At 46.4% G+C, this 22860-nt stretch overlaps 1 protein-coding gene across 1 annotated transcript; it reads left to right on the forward strand.

Moving 5' to 3' along the window:
- The first annotated feature begins 715 nt into the window (after window positions 1–715).
- Window positions 716–19409, forward strand: smad7 (SMAD family member 7). Its single transcript, XM_083984128.1, has 4 exons — window positions 716–2226; window positions 3224–3277; window positions 7327–7398; window positions 18505–19409. The coding sequence occupies exons 1-4, from the start codon at window positions 1728–1730 to the stop codon at window positions 19041–19043; spliced, it is 1164 nt and encodes a 387-aa protein (XP_083840254.1). The 5' UTR covers window positions 716–1727; the 3' UTR covers window positions 19044–19409.
- The last annotated feature ends 3451 nt before the right edge of the window (window positions 19410–22860 follow it).

A 22860-nucleotide genomic window follows, 5' to 3' on the forward strand; every position in this document is an offset into this window, starting at 1 on the left:
ATGAGTGATTGACATGTCAATAAGCAGAAATGTTTAATTTTGAGCAGAAATCACCTCTTTGACTGACTTTCAGTCCCATACGCACTTTTCTACTTCCCATGAAAACACAGCTAATAAAACACATCAGACAACTGAAGGATGGGGCATTAAAAGGTCTATAACCTACATAAGTTACATTAATAATAGTGAAAATATTTAGGTTTTGCCCCTTTTTTTTATTTCCATGCCATCAGAGCTCAGTGAATAAAGGCGTGTGAGTGGAAAAGACGCGTTAATGAGACAGAAAAATTGCCCAATCTATTTTTCTATTCATCATATTTGCCATTTATTAAACATTCACAAGTATAATACAAATGACTTTCGTGGAGAGTTTGTATCTTTTGGCCTCAGTGCCACAGTTTCACAACTTCAAGCTGAGAATGGGAGCAGGTCCCATTCTCAACTTTACACTTTGTAAACTTTTTCTGGGAAAATGTTTTACTTTTCAGTTTCTTTTATAAGGGAGAGAGAGAGAGAGAGAGTGTGTGTAATGTGTGTGCGTGTGTGTGTGCGCCGTGGGCTCTGCTTGATCTGTTGTTTGCGCAACACAATCACATTTCTTTTAAGCGACAGGGTGTCTAGACACACACGTGACCGGGCGCGTCAATGCGCACTGGAGACTGGAGACGGAGCAAGGGCACCCAAACCATCCGCCTCATTTACAGACAGAGAGCCTTCCAACCCCCCTCGAAATCACTCACTCGTCGGCTCGCTTTTCCTCCACAGTCAGACGCGGAAACTTGCTGCGAGATACGAGCCTGGATTATTTGATTTTTTGAGGGATTCGCTAACTAAAAATAGGGGTTGCGAGGCTTTTTCAGTGCGTGGACGTGTAAAAAACCCGAGGGTCGCTCTCTCTCTCTCTCTCTGGGCTTTTTTTTTTTTTTTTCAAACGCAACTCAACTCGGGGTTAGAGATTCAGTCCCTGGATTTGATCCCTGGCTCTTTGGACGAGACTCATTCCTGCCAGCAGACCACATCCTCTGCAGACGAGTGGCACATTTAGACGACAACGGATAAATAAAATAAAAAAAGGCGAGAGAGAAGCTCCGCGAGCCCGGTGGAGAGACATCTACTCTGTGCAGTCGGATCAAGGATTTTGTGGATTAATGCTCTTGAAGACACAAGCGGCGAGCTTCGGGTTTTCATGGGATAATTGTGATCGCGTTTAGGCTTAATTAGGCCCCAGTTTGTCTCAGCCGATGCGCACACCAAGATGTTTTTGACAGTGTTAGTGTGCTGATAATACTGGAGTGTGTGCGGTTTTTTTTTTTAAAGGGGGTCAGCTCCGATGTGCGCCAGGCTGCACATCACCAAGTGAATAATTGTAACACATCGAGGCTACATGCTTGTGTGTTGGAGCACCGCTATAGAGGTGTCCAAGGCTGCTAGGTTCAGTTTTATAGCCCGGTCTTATAAACGCTCCGGGGGTGATGGTTATTTATCCCCAGAGGAGAAGCTGACTGTCCCGTGAACCTTCGCCTCGCTTTTCGGTGACTATAGTCTGCAGGAGACGCGGACAGAGACTGGCGTATGCTACAGATTTCCTCTGCTTATCCAGCTCCCAGTTTTTCCACCGTATTTTCTCAGGCTGCTTATTGTCATTGCCTGGACTCGGATCCCGGAATCTTCATGATTTGCGGACACCATGCTCGTTTTTTAGCCGGGGAACCCTCTTTTCGTCCCGCATGTTTAGGACCAAACGATCGGGGCTCGTCCGGCGACTCTGGAGGAGCCGTGCGCCCGTGGAGGGCGACGGGGAGGCGGATAGAGGAGGAGGAGGAGGTGGTGGCGGCGGCGGAGGAGGGACGCATGGCTCCGGGGGCTGCTGCATGGGCAAAACGACAAAGGTGGCCAAGTCCAACGCCGGGTCCGAGGCTGAATTGAAGGCGTTGACCCACTCGATACTGAAAAAGATCAAAGAGAAACAATTAGAGGTGCTTTTGCAGGCGGTGGAGTCCAAGGGGGGTGCCCGAAGCCCCTGCTTGCTCCTGCCTAGCAAAGTGGACACCAAAGTGGGTCAACAGTCTTACTCTCTCCCCATGCTGCTCTACAAAGTGTTCAGGTGGCCGGACCTCAGGCATTCCTCGGAGCTGAAGAGGCTGTCTTGCTGTGAATCCTACGGGAAAATCAACCCAGAGCTCGTTTGCTGCAACCCGCACCACATGAGCAGGCTTTGTGAACTCGGTGAGCTGGATTTTCTTTTTTTCTTTTTAATAACCTCATCTATTATCTCCACAACAAAAAAGTTCTGAAAATTGCGTTTAATTCTCTGGTGGTCGGGCCTCATTTATTTTTGAATCAAGTACAAATTCAGACACTGTGACATTATGTCAAAGAATTGGCTCTTAAAGGACTAATTAGCCTAATTCAAATGACATCACCTCTCTTGGCACAGTTGTCTTGAGTTTCCATAAGGTCAAACTTGACCCAAGTGGAAAGCGTGCCAAGTGGTCCTCTTCATCTTTTCGGCGCTGTTGTGTCATTAGATTTCAATTTGGTATGTTACATTAAAATACCTCACCCCTCACCCCCACCCACCACAGAGCCCACCCCCTCTCAAAAAAAAAAAAAAAAAAAAAATAGTTTTTTAATAATCACGACAATGTTTTTACATGTTACACGTGTTGATTTCTTAATAGAGATATGTTAATTATGCCGCGTCTCAACCTTAACAACATGTTTTTTTGGCACTTTAATAGGTGCCAAATTACTTAAGGGTTGTTTGTTCCAACTTTTTTTTTTTTAAGAGGATATTTTCAACTCGAATCAAAGCCCCTCGCTTTTCAAACAAACAGCCTTTCTGGCATTTCAACATTTCACAATTGGCATTTTCCAAAGTGCAAAGCGACTCAGCCAGGGCTTTACAGTCTTTCCACGCTGAAGTTTCCAGGGCCTGTGTGTGTGTGTGCTTGCTTGGCGTCCCGGGCCAAAAGAGGCCCGTATCTCAGTTTGTCCTAGACGCTGATAGTGGCCCTCCTGGCGCCAGGCGGCCCCCTGTTTATCTGCCTGCCAATGAAAGGCAATAGCCGCCCGGCCGGCCTCTGTCAGCTCAGCCTGCCTCTCCAGGCTGAGCTGACAGAAACAAACCTTTTCCCTGAAGAATGACAACTCTTATCATAAAGTTTAGATCTCTGCCTTGTTTTTCTTATGCTCTGCTTCTCTTTTTTCCCCCTACATGCAGAGTCTCCTCCTCCTCCATATTCGCGCTATCCCATGGACTATCTTAAACCACCAGGTGAGCTCAATCTACATAGAAATATAGACACTTTATGGGTATTTTAGTTTGAGCTGCATCTAAAAGGCCATCTTGTATTCATGAGTGCTTATGTGTTGTCTGATGTGTCTGAAATTATATTGCATATAGTCTTACACACTACTCATGCAGTGCATTTGTGTGTGTGTGTGTGTGTGTGTGTGTGTGTAGGAAATGGCTCCATGTTATGTTGTGATTTATGATAGCAGTGGAGTGGCACGCCTGGCTGGCTGGGCAGTTCTAGCATGGCTGGCAGCCAGGGCAAAGCAGCACAAAGTTGAGATACCAGCTATAGACTGACTGGCACGTCACCAGGGGCACATTGTGTGTGTGTGTGTGTGTGTGTGTGTCTGTGGGTGTGTGTGGGTGTGTGTGTCTGAGAGGGACTTGTGTGTGTGTGTTTGTTTGTGTGTCCATCTATCTATTGTGAATCGCAGAGAGAGAAACAGACAGACAGCGGCGTCTCTGGAGCCAGCCAGCCTTTATCAGCTGAATTAATCAAATGATTAAGGTTGAGGGCTTGTGTGTGTGTGTGTGCGTGCGTGCGGGTGTGTACGCGTGCGTGTGTGTGTGTGTGTGTGCCACAGTCCACATCTCTGTGTGGATGTGTTTGTTTTAGGGACTAGAGGAGAGAGCATTTGCGTATGATCTTCGAATTTTTTTTGTCTCTCTTTCTGAACCAGCTTTGGTTTAGTTGAATTGTTCTCTCCCTCCACCTGTGCCAGACTCCACATGCTGCTGTGGTTGTCATCCTATTCCCTGGTGCCGGGAAGTGGCATCAGGTTATGTCATCGCCTATTAAGTCGGTTTTGAAGTGTGTTAAATTTCAGGCTATAACCAGAATAGTGTGAGACTGGGAAAGAAGAGGATGAGATGAGATCCTTTTTACTCCGTGCAACAGCTTCTCTTCATGTCTTCACAAATTGCGATAAAGACGCGAACGCGTAGAGCGACTGTGACACGGATACAGCCTCCGTTTTTTTTCAATTTGCTGGATCTCTTCTTCCACACTTTGTTGCTCATTTACCCCTTGTCTGGCAGTCTGTCAGTGCAGGAAGAGCTCAGAGTTAAACAATGACCAGTCGGCCCACCAGCCACCTAGTTAGTCAGGAGAAAGGAGAAAGTGGCTTTCAGTGAGTGGAAACAATAGGAAGTCATTGCAGCTGCAGCTGTGGTTCTTCAAAGCCTCCCCTCCTCTCTGTCTTTGTCATCTGCACTCACCAGGCGGTAGCGATATTGGTTTACCTGAAAAAAAGAGAAAAGAATAGAAAAGGCATTTCCAAACCCTCAAACAGAAGCAGACATGGATCTAAAATGTTGAATCTTCTTGAAACTCAACCCGACCTGATCTGATCTGTTGATACAAACGTCTGTGTTGGGGTGGGGGGGTTAGAGCCAGAGAGTTCATTTGGAGACTTTCCTGTGATGAAGGGAAACATGAAGGTAAATAGGAAATGCAAGTTGGATGCAGACAACGGAAATGATTATTCAACTTGTGTTACCACCCCGTTTCCCTTCTCAGAGCAAACTGAAAGAAAAAAAACACAGTAACATTGGCGTGACCGTGTGGGAATTAAACACTGCCAACAAGAATAGAACAGAACAAGGCGAGGAAAATATCATCAGGTCCGCTCCTCTTTCTCTTCAAGTAGAGATTTTACACTTTTTTTGTTTTTTTTGGGGGAATCAATATGGATCTCTTTAAAATAATATTTTTCATAATTAAGTGAAGCAGCAGTAGTGTCGCTCACCTGTCAAACTATTTCCTTGTTTGGTTGCATTCAGTCAGTGCAGCTGCAGCTGTGGTTAATCAAAGAGTGTCTGTCTGTATTGGCGAAAGACAATATATATTAACAGGACAATGGAGCAGGAGACTGGAGGGCACACACAAACACACACACACACACTCTCACACACACACACACACACACACACACACACACACACACACACACACACACACACACACACACACACACACACATACATACACACGTGCACAGAGGACAGATGAGCTTATCATGCAGAGAGACAGGGGTTTTTCCCCACTGCCTCGGGGAGCTGTCAGTCATCAACTCCTTCCCATTACAGCACACTATTCCAATTTTCTATACCATTCTTTGCATTTGCGTCGTATGAGGCCGCGTTAAATCATCGTGACATTCAGAAAATCTGCATAGTTAACTTTTAGAAGGCAATTAAACGCTGTAAAAATCTGCATGAAGCGGAAGAGCGATGTATTTTATGATGATGGTTTTATGACTCCAGTGAGCAGGAAGTGGGGTTATATGTGTCAGGGTGCCTGTCCGCTCCGGCAGCAGCAGCGGTCAATATGAAAGCAGCCCAGACGTAAAACGCTACCTTGTTTCAGCTCTGGGGAATATAAATCACACACTGTTTAGCTCTTTCTCTCTTGATGCCCCCCTCAGCCCTGTGGTCAGCTGTGAACTGTTGCCCGGGAGACCAGGGCAAGGCTGCTGGCAACCAATGAAAGCGAGGCAGTGCTTGGGCTATGCCCGTGCATCTCGTTACTGCGACCGCAGCAGCACGGGCCGCGTCCGGACGGGGGCAGGGTTTGGCGGCGGCGGCGGTGGCAGCGGGGGTGGGAGGGAGGAATGGAGGGAGTCGGGGCTCACAGTGAAACCGCTCTGGTCGCTGTTTTTTAATTACTTCATTGCTCCTGCAGCTCTCGGTCAAACAGGAGGCCAATGAGACGATGTGTTTGCTAGAGAGAGGAAGTATTCACCAGAAACACCATCCACCTCCTCCTCCTCCTACTATGTGGAGTCCTGAACCCCCCCACCCCACCCCACCCCCCACTCTCTGAATGTTAAGAATCCTCTCTTTATCTCTTGACATTTTATAGCAGTTATGCATTTGTTGCTTTACAATGCAGCCATCAGACTCACTCCACTTTAGAGTCACAATGGAGGTGACTGACCACCTCCTCCTCCACCTCCACCTCCACCCGTCACTGTGGCTCAGTGGATGGTAGAGGTGTAGAGCAGCGCCCTTGACGTGCACCAAAAGGAATGTATCATTAGTGAATTCCAAGCTACCAGCAGCAGCAGCAGCAGCAGCTCTGCAGCAGAGCTAGCCGTCTCCCAGCGGTGTGCTGCGCCGCTCCGTTTTTTTGTTAAAGCCCCATTCAGGTGTCATGTTGAAACTAGTCGACATTACAAGTCTTAGTGGGAGTTAAGCATTCAAATGCAAAGAGAGGGCGAGAGAAAGAGAAAGAGAGAGAGAGACTAGTTTTTCTCTTGTTTGTCTTGCGAGTGAGTCGTTAAGAAAATCTATGGTGAGCTGCTTTTCAAGGCCTTTTCAAACCTCTGTGTGCCTCGTTGTTTTTGCGAGCCCTCTGTGTCTCCTGCTGAAATTTTGAATTCCAAGGCGGCCGCGCACACATAGTTTGAGGTACAAACATTTCTGATACACCTTGTGCTGTCGGTATGGAGGCTCTGGTTTCTGATTTAGCTTATAAAACATCAAACCGTACTGGGTCTTTTCAGCTCTTTCCTCTGCCCCCACAGAGACACCAGGCTGATTTGAATGGCCATTAAAGCTGAAGAACCCCCCAGATCACAAAGCGTTGCGCTCGCAGCCTTCTAGTATTTGATCTTTATTTGGTTATTGAGCGGGGGATCAGTCTCCAGCCCAAACTCTCGCCTCGGACATTAGCAAAGAGAATACGGCTCTTTCCAGATCAGCAAGCTCGTCCATGCAGAGATGCAGGGCTAACGTTCCTCCTGAAGCAGTGGATTATGGGGGATTATCAGGGGTGTAAGAAACTCTCCGCTGTAAGTCTTCTCTCTCTCTCTCTCTCTCTCTCTGTGTATGTGTGTATGTTGTGTGTGTTGTGTAAGTGTGAGTGTGAGCTTCGTCGTCAGCGTCTTCATTAGGCATTGATTTCACTGGAGTGATTGACGGCCTCACAGCTGCTGCTTTGCCTTCTCTCCACACACATACACACACATGCACGCAGACACACTGTACTAATTCAAAGCCTCTCTCTCTGTCTCTCTCTCCATTAGATTCTCCAGACTCTGGACCTTCATCCAGTGATACTGGGGGAACGACATACTCGGCCCCTGTGGGGCTTTCAGGTAAATATTCCTACTAATAGATTTTCCTGTTCAAACAGCCCACTCTTCTTCATCTCCTTTGCCAGTCATATTATTTTCCTCTTTTTGTTTTCTTTTCCTTGTCCTTTGCATTCCTCCCAACATACACACCCATCTCCCCTCCATACTTGTGATGAGGCAGTGATTGTGGGGGCCCCTGCTTCCCCTCTGTAATAAAAAAAGCCAGTGAAGGAGGGTGGTGTATTTCTCCCACATCCACATAAATTCCTCCCTCCTGGCTCTTTGAACAACGCTCCTCTCTTCTCCTCTTCCTCTCCCGATTCCCTCTCATCCCTTTCCGTGTTATGTTGTAATGGAAGACAAACACGCTCAACCGTTGTTTGGAGAAGAATATGCTCTGTGCGTGCGGTATTGTGGGGAGAAAAAGCAGCTTCGACTGACATGCTAGTGTTTGTTTGGGTGTGTTTGTGCGTACAGGGGACGTCTTTGTAGACGGTTAACTCTCCTCTGGGCTCTGTGTGTGGATAAGAGCGAGACACAGGCGCCTTTCTTTCTTCCATCTCTCATGCAGGACGTGTTTCGGGCTTCCTCAGCTTTTCTCCCATAATCCCCTTTGGCAGCATTGCCTTCCTTACCCCAGCAACCCTGTCCGCAGGCTACAGAATAAGATGGTGCCTGCGAGGGAGCAGGAGTTTTGCTCTGCGCTAGCTGGGATTGCTCAGTGCTGTTCTCTGCTTCCCTCTGCCTCAGATGGTTCTCATTACTGGGCCTTTAAAGCCTGTTTTATGTCAGTTGGTGTTCACTGCCCATTCCCCCCCTCCTTTGTTTGGTGGTAGGGGGGTGGAGGGGTTAGCCTGCCTGCCTGCCTGCATGTGTGTGTGTGTCCTTAGATGGGAGAAGAGATTGGAGCAGTGCTGAACAGAACAGAGGAACCAAAAAATCAACCTCTCCTCCTCCTCCAGACCCCCAGATGGACATTAAAGTCCTCCCTGTGTGCATTAAGTAAAGACACATTTCAGACCCAGTTCAAACTGTGAAACCCAAGAACTGGTGTCTTAACAGGCGCCCCCATGCTCCCTCCCTTACTCCTTCCCTCCCTTTACTAAGGCGTACACGCTACCCCTCCTCCTTCCTCCCCTGTTTTCCTTCCTGGCGAGGATGACATGGCAGCGGCGGCCAGCTCTCCAGTGAATGGGCCCCCTCTGTAAAAAAGCAGTAGAGAGGTAGAAAAGGCCGGGGCGGGATGGCCGAAGCGCTCTGCCCTCATGATTTCCCTGGCAAGCCATGGAAGAAAAAAAAAAAGGGCTGCTCAATTCCTTCTTTTCCCCTTCCTCACAATCCCTCCCTCCTTGCTTCCCTCCTTTACTCCCTCCCTCTGGGGCCCTGACAAAAGAAACATGGCTCTCCCAGAGGCCCGCCGCTGACCTTCTAATTCACTCACTCTGCCCTTTTTATGTTCTTCTCCAGACATATTTACAGAGAGGAAGAAGGAAGAGAGAGGCGGGTGGCTTTGAGGGAAGGAGGTGGCAAAGACTTGAAGTCAGCAAGAGTTACACTCTTAGGTCTCTTTTTGCATTGTCGTAGAATAATTGAGTGCTTGTTGACTTTTAGAGGAAAAAAAAACTGGATGGGTAGAGCAGCTGAGGCCGTGTTCAGGAGTGAGAGCAAAGAGGGAAGAAAATCCTCCTTAGTTCAGACAGAGGCTGGTGAGAGGAGGTTCAGAGAGAAAAAACATCCTTGTCTCCATCTTGGAAAGCTGAGGCCATCCAGGCTGGAAGGAGTTAAGTGAGCTGCGACAGCGACAAGCGCAAATGCAAACTAGGCTGCCTGCCAGGCTACCAGCTCCAAAGCTCCTCTCGCTGGCTCACGTCATCAGCTTGGAACAGAGCAGAGCAGAGAGAGCGGCGGAGAGGAGAGGAGAGGAGAGGAGAGGAGGGTCGATGGCTCCGGGCCTGGAGCTGGGTGTCGGGGTTCTGATCTGGGCTTGAGCTCGGGGTGAGGGCTTAGCTCAGGGGGTTTAGGTTCACCCAGGAAATGAAGAGAGAGATCAAGAGAGAGATTTGGAAATGGGAGCTCAGGTCAGGATTAAGAGGAGGCTGGGTTGTTGGTTAGGAATCTATGGAGTGTTAAGTAATATTTAACCTTGTTAGAGACTGTATCTTTAAGTCTTGAACAGGAGCAGCTCAGGTAACGATAGCCCCGATATGGAAACAATGGAAAAAAAAAAATCCTAATATTCTCAAATGGTAATGTTTCCTAAATCCAAGCAGATGTACAAAAAGTTTCCATGGTCTAAAATTGGCCAAATTATGAACAGAGTCTGGAACTGTGTGGTCAAAGAGCAAGTAAACAGGATTGTGAACCTGACCAGACGCTCGCTGCTGGTTTCTGCTCTTAATACATTTTGATATTTGTCCATTTGAACTCGTTTAGTCAAAAAATAATAATACCCAGCTTTAGTGTGTGACATATATGCATGAACTCTTCTTTAAAGGTGAGTTATAGACATGTGTTTGTGCCAAGCTCTTATTGGATGTGTAGCATTGATGTGTGTGTGTGTGTGTGTGTGTGTGTGTTGGTGGCATGCCTGCTGGTGCCATCGGGGACTGACCCGGAGTGCCTGTGTGTAACAGGATCCAGTCGGGCTGTGGTGACACCTACACACACACACACACACATTTTCTCACACATATACACACACATACGCACACACACACACACACACCAATGCATACACACAGACGGGCAGATAGAGTGACCTGGTGCGAGCCCTGGCGCACGGCCGACTGTCACACAGGCGCTTCCTCCCACTGCGGGTTAAATTTAGGCTGAGTTGTATTCTTATACCACCAGCCAGTCCCTTCGCTCGACAGACAGTCGGCCAGCCCATCAGTCAGTCAATTAGTCATCCAGTGAATCGGCTGGAGGTATAACCTTCATCAGGGGCTCTGACAGAGATTAAATTTAGTCCTGGCACCTCGCTTCATTAAATCAAACTCGTTCTGCTGTCATATGGAAAGGCCTCGGAGAAACAGCCCATTTTTGGTCCAAGCCCAGTGAGAGAGAAAAGGCCTGTCTGTTGTTCTGAATTTGTTTATCGCCACTGTAATACCTAAGACACTATCTTAGATTTTTTTTTTTTTAATTTTTTGGAAAGGAGTCTAGAGCTCATCTCAGAACAGAGCACCCTCAGTCTCCCTCCTCGCTCTCTCTCCTTCGCTCTCTCTCTCTCTTTTCGGCATTCCTGCCTTGTTTGGGTTAGCGGGGAAAGGAAAGGGCTGCGCAGGATATGACCTCATGTCTTTGAGGAAAAGGCGAGCGGACAGGGAGGCAGCCGAGGCCTCATCTTGACAGAAAACAAACACTGGAGTGCACCAACCAGAAAGGAGGGAGGGAGTAAAACAAGAAGTGGAGAAAGAAACTGAACATTTGTTTTTACTTCTTCACAGATATAAAAGTATATGTTGACTGTCAGCAGCCAGGTGACTACAGTTGCTACAGAGGTGCCTCTAAGAGAAAATGAACGCCATTCTCCACCATAAATTTCTATTTTGGTTGAATCTTGATTTTTCTTTTTGTTATTTTTTTCTTCCCCCCTTTTTTGCTTGAACAGTAAGAGGAAAAAATGAAGAGGGAGAGAAGATGGCGGCTTTGGGTGGAGGGAGAGATGGCCGGCAGCTCTGCTCTGTTCTCTGTAATTTGGAGGCTGCGTGTTAGCCAGCGAGTTGAGCAGAGCAGAGCCGGGCCGCTCCGTGCCGGGCCAGGATCTCTCATTACTCCCCACTTCCTCTCCTTGCGCGGCAGCCAAGCCGCCTCTTGGCAAGGGACTTAATTTTGGTTTTGGCCGTCCTCTGTTCCCCACCCTGTGTCATTATGCTGCACAAATCGAAAAAACAGCATGCGGAGACAGCGGAGGATGGAGAGAGAGAGGGGGGAAAAAGAGAGAGGAGAGCTCAGGGGAAAGCGTGCCTAGCTCGCATGGTTTCTCTGAAGATTTTTCACGGATTCAGACGCTTAATGCCGTCTTGTTCTTAGCGTAGCATCAAGATAACGTTTTACAGTTGAAAACATTTGCCTACCTTTAGCGTAGCCCGTTGATTGAGAGGTGGGCTATGCAGATTTGGCACCGAGCCAGAGCTGGAGGGAAGCCCAGAACAAGATGAACATTGTTTTGGTTTGCAGTCACTCTGTGGAAGTGGATTTTGACATTACCTCAATGTATGAAGATATGAAAGGAAGAAAGAGACAGTGTGTGTGTGTGTGTGAGGGCAAAAGAGGAAGGGAGGGAGAACCCCACACATCCCACATACCCCCCCACACCTCCTTCAGCAGGATAAAAATGAATATGGAAATAAGTAGAGACACATTCCTGTAAACCTGTAAGTGTGTGTGTGTGTGTGTGTGTGTGTGTGTGTGTGTGTGTAAGACTTCTAGTGTGACACACATGGCTGCTGTCTCCACCCTCCTGCCTGCTCATTCATGTAGTCACTTTGTCTTTTGTGTACTCAGACTGTGGAGGGGTGTGCGTGTGTCTTTTTATCTCAGTGACGGACTCAGCCCTGTCAGTAGCCGCATCTTTATCACAGACTACAGCGCTGGCGTAACGCGCGCGCACACACACACACATGCTTAGCCTATATACACACACAGACATTCATGAACGTATAGAAGGATAATGATCATTATTAACAGAAGAACAACACAACAAAGTCTGAGACCGCTCACAACTGGCTCTGCTGGTTGTCTCCGTCTGTGTTTGCGGTGCCTGTATTATTTAGTTCCCACGGTGTTTCAGTGCCACAACAATGTGGGTGATTGTTCCGCTTGTCTGTCCATCTGCCCGTGGCGCTGTGTGTATGTGTGTGTGTGTCTGTGTGTACATGGTTTCAAGATGCAGAGCCTGCGGGTGATCTTCTGACTTGTGTGTTTGCAAAAGTGAGCTGATGACATCATTACGGCCTGCCTGGCACCCTGTATCCAACCAGCTAGTGTTTATTTGTCCTGTCACCCAGGGAAATCTGGGCTGCAGGGGTTTGCGTGTGTGTGTGTGTGAGGGTCAGCATGGTGAAGTGTTTGGATAATAACTCAGCGGGAGGAGGAAAAGAAATGTTCCAGCAAGACAAAATGGCCCAAAGTCTTTTGCGACGACGAGATTCTCCTCCTCTTGTTTTTCCAGAAGACACCATTCCTGAGCGACATCAAGACATGTGGATCGTGTAATTATAGCAGAAACTTCCACTCAGAGAAAATTATACCGTAGATGGACGCATTAGGGAAAACATGCGCTATTTCTCCTCCTTATCTTCTCCCGGTCGTGGCCGGATGGTTCATGTTAGAGATGGCGTGTCTGCAACTCATTCTCTCTCTATCTGTGTTTCTGCAAGGAGTCAGATCTGTAGATAGTGAAACTGTGCCACTCCCCTGTGTGGTTTTCCTGCCATCGGGGCTTATTTAGGTTTTCTTGAGATGGAGGAAGGACTTAACATCTTCTTACACAGCCTGCCACTCTAAAGAGGCACTTCCTGTGTCACCCACTAAACCCACTACCATCAATCCATCTGTCTATTTATCTACTTGGGCTTGAACAATATGTCATTTCCTCTTGAAAGTACTTGTTTTGCAAAAGGTGTATTTTAATAAGGAAAATTAGACGCAGACAGAGCAGTTTTGCAGCTTCAGAGAAAATGAAAACTGTCAAATGTTTTCTACCTTGGGGACTGAACTTAAAGGGAAACTGCACCGATTTTACACATCAAAGTCTGTTTACGGGGTTCACATGCTAGTGCATATGTGAAAAAATGTGTTGCATAAAAACCTGGTGCGTGAACATGACTTGAGGCAATGTCAGTTGGGGCTGAAGATGATAAGTTTGAAAATGGGGAGAGAAAAAAAAAATCTGTTTTAAGTTAGAAAAGGAGTGAGTCTACCAGATATCTGTAGCCCACTCCTCATCTCTGCTTGAAGCTGGAAGCTCCAGGCGATGCTAGCTGCTACTAGCATAAATATGGCTTAAATTTACAAAGCTGTGGCGTTTTATCAATGCGAGGACGTGGACGGTTCCTCTGCCTCCGCTGGATAACCTTTCTCTTTCCGACGAGGTCGCCTGCCATCGAATTTTTTGCGGCAGAAGACAGTGAAGCGAACACAATGCACCCGCTGTTGAGGACTCTAACTTGTATTAACCTGGGGGGAAAAAAATCAATGAGTCCAAATATTTCAGTGAGAAATGCACAGGCTTTCATTACAGAAATGCACACACACCACATGCGCACAAGGTTGAGCATATACGGCATGGCAGAGCGAACAAAAGGAATGCCTCCAGGGTGACCCTTGACCTTTGGAATAGACTTTCCCCGGCCTGAGAGAGGGTGTTGACTTAGAAAATAAGGCACCGTGAAGAGTCCTTCCTTCCCCCCTTGAGCTGTTTCCTTCACGTCTTCCTCATTCTTCTCTTCAGCCGCCTTGTGTGTGTCTGATAACGACAGGGTCATTACATGTCTGAGCTCAGAGAGGCACACACACACACACACACACATAGAGCTCCCAGGGATCAATACAAGTCAGTTCTCAGGAGCCTCCTCACTATTTACTGATGTTGATAGTGTTGTGTCCAGGCCTGAAGGTTGGAAATTGTGCGTGTGTGTTCATGAGTGTGCTACTCTGTGACTGTGTTGACTTCTAAGAATAGTAGCGACCTGGTGTGTGTGTGTGTGTGGAGTCAGACAGAGGTAATGATTAACCTTTCCAGACTGTGTCTCTGGCCCTGAGAGAAGCACCCAGTCTGTCATTGCCCCCCCGCCCCCCCTCCTCCTCCTTTCAGCCGTCCCTCCTCCCTTCAACCAAGTCCAATTGTCTCAGCTAGCGTGGCGTCCACTCTTAAAGACCGTAGGACCATTAAAATCCACAGGGGAGCTAGCAGCGTGTGGGTCTGTTTGCCAAATATTCCCTCCTTGCGCTGCGGTTTAAATAGTTTGCACGCATTTATTTACATTGATGTATGTCTTTGATTTGAAGCATGGCCTGGTTTGTTGCAGCCGCCCCCTCCTTCTTACCTTCCATGTAAGAACCATAGTCTGATAATCCATGAAATGCCTAAAAAACAAGGGTGCAGTATGCTGCTTTTGTTTGCACAATGTTGCTATGCTAACACTCACATTAGCTCCTGCCAAGAAAAATAAGATTGCTCTTAAAAAGGCTTGCTATCTTTATTTTATCATTCCAGTCTGCCCCTGTATCTTTCTGCAAAGACCTATCAACGTTTTATCTCTCTGTGTTGGATGGGGGGTAATGTGTGGACCCCATGGGACGAGCCAGAATGGGACAGACCAGCAGCAGACGACTGACAGAGGCAGAGCAGGGCGGAGAGGGCCGGGGGTTGACAGATGGCCTCAGGCTGCCAGCTAGCCAGCTTATCTCCAGCGAGGAGAAGCCCTGAGACACATGGGCTTGAAAGGCCGCAGAGCAGACGAGCAGGTGGAGCGGCAGACAGATAGACGGACTAATGCTTCGATAGGCAGACATCCAGGAAGCAGACAGGCACACAGACAGATGTACAGACGAGGGGGAACTATACAGACAGCTCTGCGAGTGTTCAGCAGGCCGGAGCTGATGGAAAACGCGGCGCTCCAAGGACAGACGGACTCGGCGCAGACAGTCTGACGACACCGTCTGACATGCATGCGTACACCTATGCGAGAAGCACCTGAAATAGTGTCAGACTGTAACACGAGGAGCTCGAGCAGCAGACACCTCGCACGCAAACACAGACACACACACGCGCAGTCAGACCTAAGCACACGATGTGTTAAAAATTAAAATTTGTTAAATGAGCCTTGCACTTGGAACAAGGTGTGTTGATACGTGGTCGCTTGCATTAGTGTGTGTGTGTGTGTTTATATGTGCGTGTGTTTCCGTGTTCGGAGGCATTACTCATGAGGTGTAAGCTCATCTGCTGTCAGGACAAGCTGTGAACATACTCTTCACAGGGCTGCGCCCCGCAGATGGAGGAGTCTGCCTGTCTCGCTTTCTCTCTGCTGATGTACTGAACATAGAGAGGAGAGGGGAGAAAAAAAAAGTTTGGTTTTGTTTACCTGTGAGGTTAGTTTGAGCTGGACAGGAGCCTGCAGATAGATTTATTTTTGTCATTGTCTCGATGGACTCCCTCTCAGATTAGTTTTCAGTCAGTTTTTTTATCCGACTGCGGTGGAATGGGAAGAATTCAGGGGAGCTGCTTTCACGCTAGGAGTGAAATACAACTTTTTTTTTACTCTTCTGCAGTTCATTTTCAGCAATTTATTAGAGATAGACACTTATTCTCATGGATTTTTATATATCAAACTTTCCATCAGTGCTTAAAGTGATTCAAATTAACGTTAACCTCAAACAGCTTAATGTTAAAATGGTGCTTTCCCTACATCAGGAACTACTCATCCTGTCATATAACGTCCTCTGTGCCTCTGGAGGAAGTCTGAGAAAATAACCCCTGATTATGTCACCGTGACGTCATCAGATATATGCTCTCAGAGACTTTTAATGTACAACAGAAAGTCTGTGTGGAAGTGGACTTTGGAAGACGTTGACATTTGCCAGTCAGGGAGGGTCCGGCAGACGAGGGTAAATGCACCATCCAGTGTTTTGCGCAGCTTTGGCTGTAACTAGGGACTAAAAGTCAGATTATCTCAGATGATAAATGTGTCACCATGGTTTTTTCATCTGGCTTCTCATCTTTGGCACCGTTGTGTTTCTACATAGCAGCATTACAACATTCACATGAGACGAGGGTTTTCTGCTTGACTAGTCGACCCTTTCTATTGTCCATCATATTTCCCTCTGTTGTTTTTCTGTCTCTGCCTCAACCCTTTGCTTTTATCCTCCCCTCTCTTTTCCCTCGTCTGTGGTTCTCACTTACCAACAGTTAGAGGTTCTGAGAGGAGGAGGAGGAGGAGGAGGAGAAGAGAGGAGAGGCGACGAGGGAGGGGAAGCGGGGCAGTTAGTGTAGTCCTGAATAGCAGGGTGTTTTCAGGCTGCAATGACAGGCTCAGACAGGCAGCCGCTCTAATGACCTCTGACGCCAGGGCCTGTCTCTCTCAGCAATAACAAACACACACACAGGGCCCCACAGGTGAGCTCCACCAGCAGGCCCTCTGTCAGCTGTTAAGAAAGTCCAACAACGTGTCGCTCTTCTTATCAGCCCTGTATCTGCATGTAAAAAAGAGACCTGAGAGCAAAGCCTCGGCCAGAGTCGTGGACTTTGTTTGACTTTCAGCCTGAGATACTAAAAGACACTTTCTGTCTCTAATCTCAAAGATGTGTTTTTCTTCTACTTCTTCTTCTTCTCCTCCTCCATTTGGTTGAGGGTAGATAGCCGGGTACTTAGTTTCCCCCAGCACCTCATGAGGACGGATTTACGATAAACTCCCCGAGGCTCGGCTCTGACCAACTTCAAAGAACACAGCCCCTCTTGTTTTACGGAAGGCATGCTTTCAGTACCCCCCTCCTCCTCCTCCTCCTCCTCCCACCCCCCTCTCTCCCCTCCTCTCTTTTTCTGTCTCTTCTCTCCCAGTGTTGTCTTTTTCTTCCCTTTTTTCCCTCCCTCTCCCTGCGTCTAATGAGGGCTAATGACAGGCCGCGGTGAGTCCGCTCGGGCCGACAGAGATCCTGCCGCATTAACGTTGCAGTTTGTCTCAGACGGGACCTTCCAAATTACCGGTTACGTTCACAGCTACCGCAGGATGAAACGAGGAAGGGAGGGGGGGTGGGGGGGGGGGTGTAGGTTGGGGTCGGATGGGAAGGATGGGGGCAACTGAAATGGCTCTAAGAGGGTCTCTGTTCCTTTTTTTCCCCTCCTTCACATATTCCCCTCTTCAAGCTTTCTTAACCCTTGAATGTGTCTTTCATCGAGGCTGGATTTGAGAGTGTGTGTGTGTGTGTGTGTGTGTGTGTGTGTGTGTTGAGACAGAGGGGGGGAGAGGAAGTATGAAAGATTACTGAGCAGTTGATAGAAGTTGCAGCAATTAGGTGATGACCTTAAAAGCACAAGAGACGCTTAAAAGTCAGGAGAGGAAGCAAAGTTGCAAAAGTAACAGTCAAAATATGTGCAAAGCATTCCTTCTCTTCCCCACCCCGCCCCCTCTTTCTTTCCTCTCGCGCTCTCTCTGTCTCCCTCTATTTCCCTTGCGCCTGACTGGCTCCTACTTTTCTAGCTGGGAGTAGCTGGGAGCCAGATTTCTGTGGAATAGAGATATGAAGGGGAGGGGGGGGGGGGGGGGACGGCGCAGGAGGCACACTAAAGGGAGACAGGAGAGGGAGGAGGTGGGGGGTGGGGATTTGGAAACTGGAGCATGGCCAATGCTACACTTCTTTTACGCTCAGGGGAAACTTTAGACTGGAGAGGCCTAGCTTGTCAACGATTCAGACACCAGGGTTTGAGAGTTAACGGCCTGCCTCGCTCGGCAGCTAAACACCATGTGCTCAGGCTGTAGACAGGGGGGATGGTTTATGTGTCCATGTGAAAGTCCCTCATCTTGTTGCTGTTGCTCGGTAACCACGGCGCAGACTTTTTTTTTTTTTTTTTTTTGCGAGACACAAAGTCAAAGTTAGTTTCTAATTTCCTCCGGCGGGGTGTAGCATGTTGGTTGTCGAGAGATGATCTTGAGTACCGGTCGGTTGACGTCAGTACATTGTTGGCCACGCCGCTACAAAAATACAGCGAGCCAGACAGAAGATAAGCATTTAATGCCTAGACAAATATTGTAGTGCGTGTGGACACTTGCCTGCCAGTGTCTCTGAGTTGCTTCTCTTGTCTGAAGTCCAGGAATTCCAACATGGTTTTCCTGTATGGCAGAAATTGAGGATGACAGTTTAATTTTGGCTCTCGACTAAAGCACATTCTCCATTTCCCAAAACAGGGATAAGGAAGAAGTTGTGGAGAGGCAGCAATGTTTGAGTAACTTCATAGTGGGTTAGAAGGATATTTCTGATCACATGCCCCCTCATCACTGCCTCATACACTAACCTCCACCCTCCTCTTTTTCTTTCTTCACCGTACGGTTTGATGTTTCAGTGCCATGTGTTGGTGTCGTCCACAGAGGTTTAACCATCTTCTTCTTTCTCTGTTTCCTCCTTCAGATTCCCTAGCGTTGCAGGAGTCTGGCGAGCGGGCCCATTGGTGCGTGGTGGCATACTGGGAGGAGAAGACACGTGTCGGGCGCCTCTACTCAGTCCAGGAGCCCTCTCTGGACATCTTCTATGATCTACCTCAGGGGAACGGCTTCTGCCTGGGCCAGCTCTGCTCCGACAACAAGTCCCAGCTGGTGCAAATGGTGCGGGCCAAGATCGGCTATGGCATCCAGCTGACGCGTGAGCCAGACGGGGTGTGGGTCTACAACCGCAGCTGCTACCCCATCTTCATTAAGTCGGCCACACTGGACAACCCGGACTCGCGCACGCTGCTGGTGCACAAGGTGTTCCCCGGATTCTCCATAAAAGCTTTTGACTATGACAAGGCCGGCAGCCTGCAGAGGCCGAACGACCACGAGTTCACTCAGCAGCCTCGCACGGGCTTCACGGTGCAGATAAGCTTTGTGAAAGGCTGGGGACAGTGCTACACCAGACAGTTCATCAGTAGCTGCCCGTGTTGGTTGGAGGTCATCTTCAACACCCGATAGCAGCAGCCTCTTCTTCACCCTCCTGGCCTCTTGTGCTCCCCCCTCACAAAAAGACTACACCCACTTTCCTTTTTTTTTTTTTTTTTTTGTTCCAGAGGTTCAAAGAGAGAAAAAAAAGTTTTAAAAGAAGAAGAAAGTATAAGATTCTGATGGACTTTGTTTAATAAATGACGAAGATTTAATTAAATAAAATAAGAAGCGAAAAATGTATTTTATGTTATATATAAATATATTATTAATTGTAAATATGAAGACGTTTTATATGCATCATTATTTATGTATTGTGCAATGTGTTGATGAGAAAAAGAAAATAAGATGCACTTTGCTTAATATAAATGCAAAACAAAGAAATGCCAAAATAAAAAAAAAAGTACAAATAACATTCTTTGTTCAATCTATGCTTTACCTTCTGGGTTCATGGTGATTTTATTCAGTTTTTTTTTCTCCTGTTGGTTTGTTTTGTGCATAATCCAAATTAGATTATGTGAATGGATCCATATGTCAATTCTCTAAAATCCTTCTAATGTAGTTTTGGTGAAAACGTTTCTTCATTATGACCAAAGTCAACAAAGGCTCGACTTTGTGTCAGAGAAGGACTAAATGTCATGTCGTGGATCGTAAAAGCATTTCCCTGTGAGACAACATGAGTCAGACTGTGACAGAGTCGTAACTCACTGTCTCTGCTCGAACAGGCTCATTATGCCTTTTTTTTCAAGTTGTCTGCTTTTCCTGAGTTATTTTGGGATGAATGTCCCTCTTCCTCTCTGTCATTAATCGACTGACATCACAGCCGGGAAGCAGTAATGACAAATTTCAGGAACCAATAAAGTCAACAGAGGATCCAGCTTCCTGAAGGAGCTTCCTCATTTTAATGGCCGATAAAAGAAAAGCCATGTAATGTATCAAACAATCGCACAAAGAATTTGGTGCCACACCTGCAGGAATGCACACGTAGCCGACTGGAAGATTACAACTTAGCCCAGACATCTTAGATATCAGAGGATTGGACTGAGTATGCGATTAGAGATGAAGGCCTATTTATGACCCACTGTATTTCTAAAAATCCAGACAAAACAAAATAGATTTCCTTCTAATAAACCCTTTTAGTTTATGTGTGCGTGCACGAATGTGTGTGCATGTGTGTGTCTGTCTGAGCCCCGTCCTGTTGCTAGTCAGATGGGTGTCTGTGAAGAGGATTACTACTGTAAGCCTGCTTTACCCACACACACTGTCTCAAAGACCTACATTCACAAGACCCACTTTCGACGTCATCCAACCCCCATCCTCTGCTTTGTTCTGCAACACTTTTGAAAACCTTGAATAAAAAAAAGGAAAAAAAAAAGTATTTAGTGTTGGAAGCAGGATTTAAATGGAGCGTGTACTTTATGTGCCCTCTTCGCCGTCTTTTGAATTATCATTTAAAAAGAGCTGAGTGGCAATTAAATAAAACATTTAGAAAAGTCAGAATTCCCATGTCCCTGAAAACAAGATATTGCCCAGTAGCAATATTCAGATTTTTTTATGCTACACATGGTTTATTCATCACGTTATAATCCAGACTAGGAATATTTAATATGATAAATACTGATATTTATGCCTCACTGCTAAAAGTTTCCCTAAGTACACACTAGTCCAAACATACAAGTTTACAGTCTTTCCCTCCTGTTTTATTAATGACTGTGCCCAGAGCGCTAATTATTACTGCCTGTACCTCCGTGTCTGAAAGAAAACACTGTAAAAACACTTGACAATGAGGATAAATTATTGCAAAAAATATTTGAACATACGCCATCAGGCGGCTGGGACGGCATGAGTGGTACCCCATTCCTTGACATCATGCACTTCAAAATCACAGCCATCTCTGTGCCCTCCCAACAGTAATCCCTAACCCCACTAATACAACTAAAGCAGCTCTAAGCTTCGTGTGCATGTGTGTGTGTGTGTGTGTGTGTTTGTGTGTATGTGTGAGAGAGAGGAATGGCCTCATATCCATGACTTCCCTCAGACAGGGTGACCCTGATTCTGCCCGGCAATAATTCCATTAAAACTATTACAGATTTCAGCAGCGTTTCTAGTCAGCATGTAGATGTACGGTACATTACACATCATGTAAGCTGTTTTATGTGAGCACCTTCTAAGAAAAGCACTGAGTATTTCCTGGTTCATGTAATGTGTACAAGTGTTCAAATCGGATTTTACACTAAGAAAATAATGGACAAGTTAATTAATGGGATGAAGATTGAAAATCATGTTGGGATATTCACATAAAATATTACTGGAGTGTTAACTGAAAATGTGAAAAAAAAGGAACATAGAAGAATGACTTACAGACCTTTCCAGTGGGTGCATGTTGGTGTTATCTTGGTTGCTGTCCTCTGAGGGCCCCCACATGCAATCACATTTTTTCAGAACTAAGGCTCCCTCATTATTGAAACAATATATCGCTGTAATTTTAATAAATAACACAAAAATAGCGACACTTTATTACATAATCAGTGTGTGGAAGTTATATAATTATATATATATATATAAAAAACAATTCTGAGCATTTGTAATTTCTAGGTATTTGTAACTAAGGATAGGATACTTCCAAGAGGCAAATATAGCCTACTCTATTGCACTGCACTGCACTTATTTGGCAGCTTTTCATCAATTACTTTGCAATACACAAACTTGAGCATAAGATTAAATCAGCCTATTTAGTCCATATTCACAACGTTGTAGCCTACTACTATTTGACTTCACCAGAGAATTTCTAATATTGAGATAATAGACTGGCTCTGACTTCACCTATAGGTACTTTGAGTAGGCTTCTTCTTGGTATCTTCAAGCCATGCTTCAAGCTGATGAAACAGCGCCCCTCTGGATTCTAATGGCCGCTACGTGTTAGTCAGTGTACGTGGTGAAAAAGGGTATAACACCCTCCACAGTCCAGAAGAACAGGCGATATTCAGACGTTCAGGCAGGGATGAAACCAGGTGTATTTCATATCCTTTGATTAAAAACACGGATATTGATTATCACAGAGTGTCTGTCGTGCTACTGGGAGACAAGACACCGAAATTAACCAAGTCGCTGTCTTGCGCAAACTAACTCTAGACTTTGTTAGGGTTTAGTTAGATAGGCCTAGTGAACTAGTTACCCAGGGTTAGCTAGTTGTTAAGCTGGACGGAAAACGAGTACACTGCAGTGGGACCCGTCTATCACCTGGATAACTACTAGCCTACTCCATCTCCATGAAACACAGAAAATTCACCAGATAGCCTACATCAAGTAAATGTGAGTCAAATACACTCTTTCTGTCTGACTTTGCTCGCTGCTGGCTTTACTGTTTACATGTTAACTGCGTAGCCTACATGTTTATGTGCTGTGCGGTTCTGGTTCCGGATATGGACATAGTCAGAAGACCAGGTATAGGGGTCAGCATTTCTTGGCTGTAGGCCTAGGCCTACTGTATGTTGGTAGGTTGTGTCTGTGCAAAAGGTCTGGTTGTTGTTGTTGTTATTGCCATGTCCCATTAAATAGTGCTGCACATGTAGAATCTACTTACAGTGTTTGTTCATCCTTGGCAAATCTGAACCTGTCTTTGAAGCAGCAATGATTAGTCAGTCATTGAAGTTTCTGCATGAACAGATTGATTGATTACAGCTGATTGAAATTGAATAAATCAGCAGCTATTTTGATAACCAAATAATCATTTAAAGACGTTTTTGGCCAAACATAACAAATATTTGCAGGTAAATGAAAATGGCCCCATCTGTCTTCAAGTAGTAGCTAGTAGCCTACATCTGGGACTAGTTTACTCTCAATTAAATAT

The sequence above is a fragment of the Trachurus trachurus genome (assembly GCF_905171665.1).
Source record: "Trachurus trachurus genome assembly, chromosome: 12".
NCBI lineage: Eukaryota > Metazoa > Chordata > Actinopteri > Carangiformes > Carangidae > Trachurus > Trachurus trachurus.